Source organism: Borostomias antarcticus (genome assembly GCF_949987555.1).
Source record: "Borostomias antarcticus genome assembly, chromosome: 1".
In the NCBI taxonomy this organism is placed as follows: domain Eukaryota; kingdom Metazoa; phylum Chordata; class Actinopteri; order Stomiiformes; family Stomiidae; genus Borostomias; species Borostomias antarcticus.
In genome coordinates this window covers 58,759,535-58,772,614 of record NC_140234.1, presented here as the reverse complement: position 1 = coordinate 58,772,614, position 13,080 = coordinate 58,759,535, and the positions used below count along the sequence as shown (strand labels likewise).

Genomic DNA, 13,080 nt, shown 5'->3' with positions numbered 1-13,080 from the left:
TATATATGTATATAATAATAATAAACATATATATATATAAAAGTGACAGGAAGTGTGTCTTACAGCTGTATGCCACTGATGAGTGTTCCGAACAGGCCGATCATCCCCAGGAACTCCACCCGGCTGAGGTTCTTCACCGTGTACTCCTGGCACACGTTAGACACGGCGTAGAGCGCCGCGCTCACCAGCACCAGGCCGTCCCCCAGCAGGACATCACTGGCTAGGGAGAGAGAGAGACCGAGAGCACGACGTACCAGAGAGAATTAACACAACAGGAAAAAAAAGGACTTCTTTTGATGCACAAATACAGAAGCGTGAGAGACAAAAAGTTAGACGGGAGACGGGAGAATCACGCTAAAGTTAGAAAAGTGTGTGAGAGAATTACTGAGGCCAAAGAGACGCTCTGCAACTTGAGATGTGATTCTAGTAAGAGAGACGTCAGTAGTAGAGTGTCGTTCTCACTGGATCCCTGGTCTCTTCCGGCCAGGAGGTCGGCCCCCACCATGGCCCCCACCCCCAGCAGACACACCGCCACGCCCACAAAGTGCACCGGCCTGTAGCGCGTCCTCAAGAAGAACCAGGACAACACCATCAGAACTGGAATCACAAAGCAGTCCAGCAGCTGCAACACACACACACAGACGCACATAGACACACACACACACACACACACACACACACACACACACACACACACACACACACACACCACTGTTTCACTGGGGAGCTCACATGGACACTGTGAATATGAAATCCTAATGTGACTTGCACTGTGTAAATGGTGTCTTCAGGGGCCTAATGTGCATGTATGATCACACTCTGCTAGGTCATTCTGCCTCATTTCAGGTTTGGTGATTGTATACCTGTATTCTGGTCAGGGTTATGAAACAGCAGGCCTTAATGCATAGTTTTGACCTGCATACTACTGGTCAGGGTTGTAAACTGGACTGGTAAGACTTCACTAATGCATAGTTTTACCTGTATACTAGTCAGAGTTGTAAACTGGTAGGCCTTCACTACGACATAGTTCGCCTCCACGTCGGTCAGGGCCATCAACAGATACTTCCACCATTTTGTTTTCAAAATGTTCAAAATGTTCCCATCACCTATTGAAGGAGCAAAGAGTCCAGAGTAAGACAGGGCGTGTGTCTATGAGCTTTAACAGTTGGCTGCACTGTGAGTAGAGCATGCTGGGTAGCATTTTGTATTATTTTTTGTCTGAACATCATAAAATCATAATGCAAAGCAAACGGGACATCCGACAGGTGAACAAGAGATACATTTACCGAAGAAAGCTGCTGAAATATTTTTTGGAAGCGTATTGTGTGTCCGCCAGCGTACTGACCTTTCCTCGTGCAGAGGGCGGCTGTGTAGGTGAGAAGCAGCAGGACGTAGTTCAGGAAGCTCTGCATCATGGGCGTCTCCACGCCGGCCTTCGCCAGGTACTGGCAGCTCACGGCCGTCCCACAGATCAGGACAGACAAGGCCTGGCCCATGGCTATCGTCTTCAGGAGACGCCTGGACATGACAGCCATTCAAGTGTACCCAAACATGAATTTCTACACAGGTATAATGTTATTCTGTGTGCAGTCAGTCTGTTGGATGCGTGGATAGATAGAGATACACACACACACATGTGCACACACACTCACACGCGCACACACACACCTTACAAACATGTAAGTTAACGCTTTGAAGTGAGTGTATGTATGTATGTATATATATATATATGGGTTTAAAGAAGAGATTGTCCACATCACTGGTATAGCTCCCAATATTTATTGAGTTAACGCCCAAGCGTCTAACGTTTCAAGCCTTCCCAGTTCTGCCTCAGACTCCAGCTGGGAAGGCTTGAAACGTTACACGCTTGGGTGTTGACTCAATAAACACTGGGAGCTATACCAGTGATGCGGACAATCTCTTCTTTATTGCTGACGTCTCCCTGTCCAGCACCTGGATTTCAGTGCGGATGTGCGTGCTTATACCGTACCTTTTTCACTATATATCTATATATGTTTCTAATGCCTTTCTAAGTGTGACTGTACAGTCTTCTTCTCTCACCATGTAAAGGCATCTTTCATATTGTAGCTGCACAATCCACAGAGGGCCCGGCATCTCCAGCACTCAGATGACCTCTCCGCAGGCCCCTCCATGCCCCTGTCCTTCTGAGGCAGGCCTGGGAGAAACAGAGGAGCTTAATGAAATCTCCTTCAGCCTTTGCTGCAGTGTCTGCATCAGCGGAGCTTCCCAGGGAGAAGGCATGTTAGTAATCCCCCAAAGAATTTCAGACTCATTCGTGCATTAGTGCACACTGATCTTTCTTAAATTCTATAGTAGGTAGCTACACATCAAATGGATTTCTGGTTCAATATATTATTTTTTTTTTCAAAAAAGAAAGATAAGACATCATTACCTACATGACAACAGATAAGACATGACATCAAAGAAGACACAACATAAGACATAACATCACATGATTATTACAAAGTAAATAAATGTATTTCAAACACCGTCTGGATAGTGCCTTGTGCCAGATGTTGGTCTGTATGCCAGGATGCACCATGCCCATTCAACATTCAAAATCTACTGTAATAGGCTACTTAACCCAGGCACCGAAATCTGACTGTTGCCAATAAATGTGTATGTGAAACGCTACTCCACCTGCATAGAAAATCATCTCCCTTTCGATCATTATAGGCAAAAATGTCAGCTCCAGAGATCATAATTCTCGTGACCAGGTGCTCCAGCGCGACAATGGGTCAATCTAACATGCTGTGTTGGTGCCACTTGAAGTCCCGCCTACTACGCAGAGATTGGTCAAAAAGCGCGATGACGGCTGTCAGTTTAGTATTGTTCTATGTGTTTTGCAATCAAACTTCATTGTGGTGCTAATAAGCGATCACATTTATCTCCAAAACGACTCGTCTTCAGCAAATGACATTACGTACGTCTTACAGCACTATGTTGATGGAATTAATTGTGTTAGCAAATCTACATAGTTTCCCGTGTGTTGCTATTTTGTTTGTTTTGTGGGTGTGTGTGTGTGTGTGTGTGTGTGTGTGTGTGTGTGTGTGTGTGTGTGTGTGTGTGCGTGCGGCGTGCGTGCGCGTCTGTGTGTGTGTGTGTGAGAGAGAGAGAGAGAGAGAGAGAGAGAGAGAGAGAGAGAGAGAGAGAGACCAAGGTTCTATGGGAGACTGAGGTGATAATAAAAGTTGTTTTAGCAGAAATGTGTCGTCCTTGAAGGAGTATAAACAATTCTTGCACTTCTCTCCGAACACATTTTTTAAATCGCGAATAGGCAGCACAGAGAGAGAGAGAGAGAGAGAGAGAGAGAGAGAGAGAGAATCGAAAGGGCATTCAAAAACAAGTGGCAATCCACATGTAATTAACCTAACACGGCGGTTTGGAAACCCAACCCCTAATCCTGTTGTCATGCAATGAACCACCAGAAACTTAAGGTTAATTCATTTCTCAAATATAGGCCTATATATATAGCTAGACTACGTTTTAACTAACAAGTCATCAACTTTGGAATTCATCAAATCACTGCATATCATTTCATACACTGTCAAAATTATGTTAAGTGTTAAGTATGGCTTACCAATAAACTTCTACAGTAGAACTCAGTGCCTGTACGTGTGCTCAATCCGCGCACTCTGGAAAAGCCTTTGTTAGTGCGTGTTCGAGACAAAATAGTAGCCTTCGTTTTGTGATTATAATGAAGGCCACACAGTGGATGATATCATGATCATGGAGGGGCTAGGCGGAGCGGGGCCATAGCCTGGCACCTCGAGATATAACCTATCCAATGGAATTTGGTGTCATACGAGCTCAATTGTGAAAATAAGAGAAAAGTAGTTTGATAAAAACAAAGTAAATAGATCAATAAAATATTACATACGGACTACGATAGAATTACCTTTTGTATTTATTTTATTTAACCTTTATTTATACAGGTAAAACGTAGTGTACGTGAACGTTGAGTTCAGAGGACTCATTTTCAAGTGTGACCTGTTCACAATCATTCAGCACTCGTTACACTAAGTTACAAACAACAGGACAGAATTACAATAAAACATACTGGACTATGTGTAACAATAACAACAATAAAAGTCGAAAGTCTAAAAGTGCAAAGTGCATGGGGGATGAGAACAGGGGAGAGTTATCTTAGAGTGCAAGAACATGACATTGGCACATACTTACCCCTCTTCGTCCTCTAGGCCTATATTACTCCTATATGAGACATAAGGCTTCAGTGAGCTCTCTCCATTGCATTCTGTCTGTAGTATACAGTGCCTCTCCCCATGCCAGATTCATCTGTTCCTGCTCCTGTGTTAAGAGTTCTGCACCAGGTTTACAGTGTCAGGTGGTTTTATGGCCTCCTAGGCTTTATTTCGCCTGGGTGTGTTCATCTTAAGGAGACTCTCATACTATCTCGTATATATAGGCCTACATGGTGATAAAAAAGACAAATAAATGAAATTGAACACGTTTTTGTGTGTGTGTGTCCACAGCATGGAGCTATTGTCCACAGTAACAAAATGTTTTTGCGTGGCCTTTATTTTGAAATCAGTAGAAAGAACGAATAAGTGTCACGCTGATACAGCGCCATTTTGAGTCCGTACGTAATTTTGGCGTTTTCCTCCTTTTTGTTCCAGCGTGAAGACTCGCTCGTTCCTCGGGGTTTATGTTTTAAAGACTTCTCAAATTCTCAAACATCTCTTCTATCAAGTTCAAGCGCCATCTTGTGAATGATCCCCTTTCAGATATCTTTGTAACCGAATAAACGAGCTTGCACCGAGGAGCCCGGCGGTAAGTTTCACCTTGCAAAAGAGCTGCGTCATTTCTGTGATGGAGCTAGCTAGCGTTAGCTATGCTAGGCTAGGCTAGCTAGCTAAGATAGGGCTCAACACATTCACACATCTGTTAGTGATATGTATTCTGGCTAACTGTTATCTAATAAAAGGTAGTTGGGTGATCTAAAAGCAGATTTATTAGCTAGCTAAGCTGCTGCTTGTGCCAACCGGCTAGCTAGGCTAACCTTAACCGGCTAGCTAGGCTAGGCTAACGTGAACCGGCTAGCTAGGCTAACGTTAGCCAGCTACAATAATGCAGCTAGCTAGTTAAGCACTTTGCGCCAACATGGGTCAGATAGAACCCCATCAAAGCAAGAATGAACGGGGACCAAATGAGCACTGCATATTTTCAAGCATATTTGAATAGACTCATTTTTTTTATTCAACCAGCAAAAGTGAACTAATTTGCTACTTAATTCAGCCGTTAAACTTATATCCAAGTTATAGGCCTAGCTAACGTTAGCTAGAATTTACGTAAGAATTTACGTAAGCGTACACTACAAGTCATAAGAATGTAAGTGCACCACCAAATACAGGGTTTATTCGACTCTGTTGAAGTTATGTAATTTACTAAATATGTAATTTTTTTCCTGTATTCCAGATTGCACTTGCAATAATTGGCTGTGCTCATCGAAAGCTGCGATGATCACCAGGAGATGTCGCCGCACCAACAACAATGTGGATGTGCTGACTCCCATCACCCCAGGTGAAGTAGCTGAAACGGCCGAAGATGTGAAGACAAGCCCTCTGGAGGGCCTACTAACAGAAAATGTGGACCCTACTGAATTGGTGTTGGATGACTTATTTGGAGTTGATGAGTTAAATTGGACTTTCGAGGAGGATGCAGTTTCCCCTCTTTTTGATATTGGGTTGAACGAATTCGGGTTAGGTGATGGAGATTCGGAGATGGGAGCATCGATGAGTCCGTCTCCCGAGAGAGCACCTGGAGCTTCGAAAAGGATGTACCGAGATGACCTGTCTGGGCGGCACATGATCAACAAGAACGCCATCGCCGCTCGAATGAATCGTCTGAAAAAGAAAGAGTATGTCGGCGGGCTGGAGAAGACCGTGGGGGCCCTGTCGACAGAAAACCGCATACTCAAACAGGAAAATGGTCAATTAAATAAGAGGGTGGAAGAATTGGAAGATGAGACCAGGTACCTGAGAGCTGTGTTGGCAAATGAAAGCATGTTGGCCCAGCTGTTGTCCCGACTGAGCGGTGTGAATGGCATGAAATTATCTTCCTCGCTTTTCCAGGGACCAAATGACAATGACCACGACTATGCCCTACCTAGAAAACGTGTGAGGGTGGAAGAGAAAAAGACTTCTGGTGGTGTCTGCTTACACGTGGACCAGGACAACGTCTCTCTGGAGTTCTGCACTAAGTGTGCCGAGAGTGCAAGCGCATCACTCAAAATGTAGGGTCAAGTACTTAAAACGTTTTCACATCTTGAGACTGAACTTGATAACTTCAGAGTAATGTGAAGGGAAGTTGATGAACACTGAATCTACTTGAGATTGTTACTTACAGTATGTAGGAGCATGTATGTAAAATCTCTTGGAAGTATTGATTTAAGGATATGTTACTGCTAAACCCTGTCGACAGTTTTCTTCTAGGTGATGGTTGGTCTACCATGCGGGATGAGCGGGCTGCAGAACATCCTTGTCCGCTTGGCCTCATGGTAAGGATCAGATAAAGAAACCTGATGCTTCTTGATGTATGATTAGAGCTGCTTACTTCTGTTAAGTTTATTTTCCTTGTGAAAACCTAGGCTCTTCAGCAGCTGGAAGAGAATGTAGATGTAAACAAATGTTAGTGGCAGCAGCAGTTTTCCTCTGATGAGTTTCAGATCTTTGATTACGTTGGAACAATGTTCTTTCGTTCTTTCTCTATGCACATACATTAGCAGTTAACTTGTAAATATTATACACTTAAAATAAAACAGATTTTGCTCCCAAATGGAAATGTGGGAGCCGGATAAATAGTATATTATGTGGGAGCCGGATAAATAGTATATTATTACTTTCAGGAAGTAAATTATTCTTAAAGTGAAGTTTCACAAAGAGTGATAATTACAATTCAAAAATATGCCCTAGAGGGTGAAAAAAAGGAAAAAAGGCTAATTTGATCTAGTAAGAATTTGTTAAACGGTCTCTTTGTGAAACGTCACTATTCTGCTGAAGAATACTTTCATTTAGGGCCACTGTTTTTTTTCATGCTAAAGTGGATTCTGCTGTTGGGGAAGCTGAAGAGACTGGACCAGATGCTGCCAACTTGGCCTGGTATTTTTTTAAAGGTAGTGTACGGTAAACACATTTTGTAAGTGACCACATTTTTCTGGTATTCTGTGTCATCTTTTGCTTTGAAAAATGGTAGGTTATTTAAAATGCATTGTGAACGGCAATGTCCACTACATTTTGCAGTGAAGACGAGCAGATGTTCAAATATTTAGACTGTGCTGACTTCCTGTGTTTGTGTTGACATTTTGGATTGTAAACCAGCTGTTCATTAAGCATCCAAAGATCTTATTTGAGGCAGTGACCTCACCAGTTTAGTACAGGGGGAGGTAGTTGGTTTTGGGAAATGCTTGGCCTATGTGTATAAAAGGTGTGCCGGTAGTGGCAAAGTCTCAACTTTGTATGCAGCAACAGCAGTACATGTCTCAGAATCAAAATGGCTTTGATAAATAATTTTTTCATTGTTTCACAATAAATCATATTTTGATTATTCACAAGCTTCAGTTCATATTGTGTATTATGCCTTTTACTCCATGCTGTTGATATTAATGCATCTCTTTTTTCTCTTTTCAAACAGCAAGCGCTTTCTACAGACAGGTCCTTACTATTCCTCAACAAAATGGGTAAACGTGGTCATCGGTATCATGTGAACCCCAAACCTCTTAATGGAGTGGACTGCGTAACTCATACCCTATGTGCATATCTTACCAGGCAGATATTATGTTGACAGTTGGTTATGTTTTTCAAGACGTTTCCGGAGCAACAGAGAATGTGACATTTGCTGTAGGACCATTTCATATAACTTCTAGGGCACCATAAACAAGTGTCAAATTAAGTTAAGATCTCTTCGGTGATGGTATTGTGATTTTGTAATAATTTTGATGGTAGTTCATTGAGGCTTGGGGTGCACGTTTACATGCTGACTTGAAATGACAGCAGCTTTTCAGAGTTCTCCATCAGGAGCTCTTGAAGGATTACCCTTATACTCTGAGATTCACTGTCAGGTTATGTTATGTTATTTACGATTACGATTAGCTGGCTAATGAGAATGTACAAAATGCAATGTTGTCATTTAAAATCCCCGTCCCTATAGTGCTGAAGAGGCTAGATGGAAAAAGCCATTGCAATAAAAAAAAAAACATAATTCACTTATTATGCACATAGGGTATGATTGTATTTTATACTCTTCAAATTCTCTGGGGATGCAGTCAATTTTACACATCCTTTAAGTACCAGATGGAACACACATTTGCAATCAAAATCATTCAATCCCCATTGCAAATTAGGTTTATTGGCCAAATGTACAAACTTTCAGCTCTTTGTAATAAACAAAAGAAGAACAATTGAAATAGCTCAACTAATATAACAAGTGGTTTTTCCAAATTCAACACAAGATTCTAGCGTCTATCACAGTAGTCTGACTTAATTCATCCTCATCGAAAATCTCTGGTGGGATTTGAAGAAGGCGGTTGCAGCATGCAAACCTAAGAATATTAGTGAACTGGAGTCCATCGCCCATGAAGAATGGGGTAAGATTCATCAGGAACACTGCCAGAAACTGGTGTCTGGCTATGAATCATGTTGGCAGCAGGTCATAACAAAAGGGTGCTCTACCAAGTACTAAAGACAATTGTCACGAAGGGGAATAATTTTGAGACTGCGATAGTCATTAAAATGTCAACTTTGTGTTGAATTTGCATAAACCACTTGTAATATTCGTTTTGTTCAGCTATTTAAATTTATTGCAAGCAGCTGAAAGTTTTTACATTTTGCCAATACACCTAATTTGCAATGGGGCTTGAATAATGTTGATTGCAACTGTAGGTTCTCCCGTTTCTGGCCATCTTCACTGTAACCCATATTAGTCTCCCCCATATAGTCTCAATCTGCTGTCTGAGTCGGTGAACTGCGTGTAGTGAATGTTTCCTTTCTGCAGTACGTTGCCTTGCCAACTCCAGTTTTACATATAGTAATAAATACATGTTTCATTCATAGAACTGGTCAATACATCAATGCCACTTAATTATCTGATATCCTAGGCAATGGTCAGTTATTAATCATGTTTACTTTATTTACATGGCATTGCATAAGTATAAAGTGAAGGAATCATTGAGGGATTTATATGATAATGAAGACGATGAAAAATGACAATTATTTATTGAACCACACAACTTCATCAATCAATCATTCAACTCCTCGTCCTTGGAAGGAGGTAGCTGACGCAATTTCAAGTAGATTTCGAAATGTTTGGAGCTTAGGTAAGTTCCGAAGAAGGCCTGTAGTACAAACACCACTGCCATCTTCCTCAGGATTGGTCTGGTAAGGTTCACCCAGAAACTCACAAGATTCCCTTTCTCTGGCAGCAGTGCAGTCTGGTACCTGTCAACAGAATGGCATCGGGGTGAGGGAATGTTACACTTGGAGAAAGTACAGTAGATGACAATGTGATGACAGGAGGGTTACATATACCTGGCTGCAAGGCCAGCGTTGACAGGCAGAGCCAACAGAACAGGATACAAGCCTGCACCAATGGCACCCACAATCGCTCCTCTGGTCAGGCAACAGGTTGGACAATCAAGGTCACCTGAATAAGATGCAGTAGCATTGATCAAATTATTAATTAGGGGCCAATATTACTAGTAATAAGAATATAAGCCTATCCCTCGCACAATCAGTGAAAACCATGTATAACAATATAACTTAGAAACTGACCTAACAACAGTGGTTTAGTGACAGTGACGTCGTACAAGGCGAGAGTAGTCAGGAAGGGCAGGACAGCCATGGGCAGACTGGATGCGAAGCGCCCTTGGGTGACATTCAGCGCCCTCCTATACAGGCTGTTGGCTATGAGTCCCGCAAATGCTCCATTGCCACTCAGGTACAAGGGTCCATAGTTAAAGATTTTCCTGTTGAGAAAAACGGGGCACAGTGATAATCAAACGCTGTTGGGCCAACAGGCATCTGAATAATAATGCCTGGCTATAGGCTACCTGTCAATATCGGGCAGACGTGTAATCCTCTCGATCATCAGGTCCATTATTACGGCTCTGGGTACTGTTGGGCCCGGACCCGTATGATTCAGAACATGACTGGTGTTCTCAGACATCTTCAACCTGCTGCAGTGAACAGAGACATGTCATTTAAAAGAGTGACCATGCTGGGTGGGAGCTATAGCATCAGTGATCAGGCTCGCACTAGCTAACATTAAACTAGTAGAACATTGTAAATGATCGTGACATTTAAAACTATAGTAGCCTATAACGTGAGCCTCAATATGTGTTCTTACCTCGGAGGGATCTTGATTATAAATGTCCTGTGTTATGTTTCCGTATGATCTCTAATGTAATCATTATTTTGAGTCCAGGGCGCAGCCATGTCAAACCACGTGTGCAAGAATTCAACTCTCACCTCTCGACATATGCGTCATTCCTATTGGTCAATACTCCCCGGGGCGGGGACGTAAAACTCGCATCGCCATTGGCTCTCGTGTGCCTTCAATCAAACCGGGCAGCTGGTAACCAACCCGTTGCTAAGGCAAAACTGGTGGCGATGCTGCTGTTGCTGTCACTTTCTCATGGCTGAGTTTAGGACTGGGAACTATCAATTATCATGGCAATTATCATTTTCTTTTTATCAAGAGGAGGGCTTCTCAATTAGGACGGAACCATGCCGTAAACGTGTGATAGATATGGGGATTGCTTGCAGACAGAGGCTAGCTGGTGTTTTCCGAGGCGTCGCATAGAAGAGTGTCAGTAGAATAATAATATGACGGCGCGTCTTTTTTTTGTAAGCGACCATTTGCTCATAACCGGGATACTCAGGTGTTTCCATCTACTGAAGTAGCAGTAACTCGCCTCTTTACTTTTAAAGAATGGTTTACCTGCTTGACTCGTGTGGTCATATTTAAACAGAACGAAAAGAGCAGACAGAAAGTAGGATAGATTAGTGTTCATTTTCACAATTCATAGTGCTATTGCGCTTTAATTACAGGGCGAATTCTTGCTCATTATTGATGCGTGTTATTATTATTATTATTATTGCGTGTTTTGCCGTTTTTGCTGGGTATACCCACCTCTCCTAGACCATACTTCACCCAACTATTATTAGTGGCAGCCTACAGTTGCTTTTCCCAACATAGAACGAGTGCTTTATAACTAAAGTTTCAGTCAAGACCTGGAAACATGCTGGAAATACACATGAGCTTTTAGACTGGACGGATCCAGCCTGCAGGAGACCGGCGCACCTCACACCTTTGTGGAAAGACGGGCTCGTTTTCCGCTTTTTTATTGCAGGATATAAAATGAGTCGATTTGACGCGTAGGATTCTGCAATTTCTATTGATTTTCCATTCATTTGGCATTGATTTAGCAACCCTTATGTTAGAATAGCTCGTATTGAAGAGGAACGGTCAGGCTGGACAGCCTGATTCATGTTTATTGCCTATAGTCCATATTTGCTCCTGGAACCTTTTTTGCTGCATTTAATGCAACCGCACATGGCAGAAAGGCTACAATGTTTTCAGTTGCAGAAAAGTTTTGTAAGGCTTTGAGGACTGCGAACATGTTACTGGAGCACAGTTGAATCACCGCAAGATACAACAACAACAACACACTATGCCTGTAAGAAAAAAAGGTGAGCTCAATATCTGAATGTCTTGACAGTAGGCTGGCAGGTTGTTGCACCTACACTCCGCAAAAAGGCTCTAAAAGGCTTCTAAAATTGACAATCGAAGAACCGACAGCCTAATGGTTGTTTTCTGATCGTTTATAGGCCACTATAACAAATGGATACGAAATAGATTCAAAAATCCAGTGAAGACAAAGCCATGTTCTGTAAAGGCAGTTATGTGCAGCATGGAAGCCTTTGGCCTGGCAGGTGCTGTGTGGATGTAGTGTTACATCAGGGTTATAGAGTCAGCTCAACCATTAGTCACTAACCCTTGTTTTACTAACACAAGGTAGCCTTTTATTTTCTCACACAAATCTTTTACAATTGCTTGTTCACATCCACATAATGGAGAATCTAAAATGTTTTAAAACGTGAACTTATGCTGAGTAGAATGACCTCACTGTTGAATTGAACTCTATTACTGATGTCCAATCTGTGTGCTTCTGCAGACACAGCTAGGGCCCTAGGCCTTTTAGAGGACTACTGCTCTAAACTGAAGAAGCCGGAGGAACAACAGCTTAAAACTGCCATTCAGAGGGTGATGGGGATCTTCAAAAGCAGTCTGTTCCAAGCACTGCTCGGTAAGTCAGCAAGGTCACAAGGATCCAACATTTAACAATCAATCTTGGGGGTTTTACTTCAAAAAAGCTACTTTCTCTTTGATAGTATAAAAGTCGCGATCTGGTGGTTAGAATGAGTTCATTTGACATTCAGGGCTTTCACTTGAGTCAGAATGCAATGTCACTGGACAGTAGGTATGAGGAAGCATATTGTTTACATCATGCTTCACTTGACTTTTCTAACACTTACCTGTACCACTAACCTATTCACCAACTGACCTACCTGTACCACTAACCTATTCACCAACTGACCTACCTGTACCACTAACCTATTCACCAACTGAACTACCTGTACCACTAACCTATTCACCAACTGACCTACCTGTACCACTAACCTATTCACCAACTGACCTACCTGTACCACTAACCTATTCACCAACTGACCTACCTGTACCACCCTATTCACCCAACCAACTGACCTACCTGTGCCACCCTATTCACCCAACCAACTGACCTACCTGTGCCACCCTATTCACCCAACCAACTGACCTACCTGTGCCACCCTTTTCACCCAACCAACTGACCTACCTGTGCCACCCTATTCACCCAACCAACTGACCTACCTGTACCACCCTATTCACCCAACCAACTGACCTACCTGTGCCACCCTATTCACCCAACCAACTGACCTACCTCTACCACCCTATTCACCCAACCAACTGACCTACCTCTACCACCCTATTCACCCAACCAACTGA

At 42.6% G+C, this 13,080-nt stretch overlaps 3 protein-coding genes across 3 annotated transcripts in view; 1 reads left to right on the top strand and 2 right to left on the bottom strand.

Moving 5' to 3' along the window:
- LOC311308123 (solute carrier family 35 member F2-like) overlaps positions 1-1,526 on the bottom strand; it is a gene marked incomplete at both ends in the record, with an annotated part of 4,531 nt that extends 3,005 nt beyond the window's left edge. Inside the window, 4 exons of the mRNA XM_084437057.1 lie at positions 64-220; positions 463-622; positions 979-1,106; positions 1,346-1,526. Of these exons, the coding sequence (XP_084293183.1) occupies positions 64-220; positions 463-622; positions 979-1,106; positions 1,346-1,526 (626 nt within the window). The remainder of the gene's footprint in view (positions 1-63; positions 221-462; positions 623-978; positions 1,107-1,345) is intronic.
- A 3,127-nt stretch (positions 1,527-4,653) lies between these two features.
- crebzf (CREB/ATF bZIP transcription factor) lies at positions 4,654-8,980 on the top strand. The gene is given in 5 exon segments (XM_084440402.1): positions 4,654-4,812; positions 5,458-6,274; positions 6,463-6,538; positions 7,082-7,093; positions 7,096-8,980. Coding segments are annotated over 4 exon segments (936 nt in total). The 5' UTR covers positions 4,654-4,812; positions 5,458-5,498; the 3' UTR covers positions 7,168-8,980.
- A 254-nt stretch (positions 8,981-9,234) lies between these two features.
- On the bottom strand, positions 9,235-10,473 carry tmem126a (transmembrane protein 126A). Its single transcript, XM_084448485.1, has 5 exons — positions 10,381-10,473; positions 10,085-10,210; positions 9,807-10,000; positions 9,564-9,678; positions 9,235-9,473 (listed from the first exon to the last, which is right to left on the bottom strand). The coding sequence occupies exons 2-5, from the start codon at positions 10,198-10,200 to the stop codon at positions 9,275-9,277; spliced, it is 624 nt and encodes a 207-aa protein (XP_084304611.1). The 5' UTR covers positions 10,201-10,210; positions 10,381-10,473; the 3' UTR covers positions 9,235-9,274.
- Positions 10,474-13,080: the final 2,607 nt, after the last annotated feature.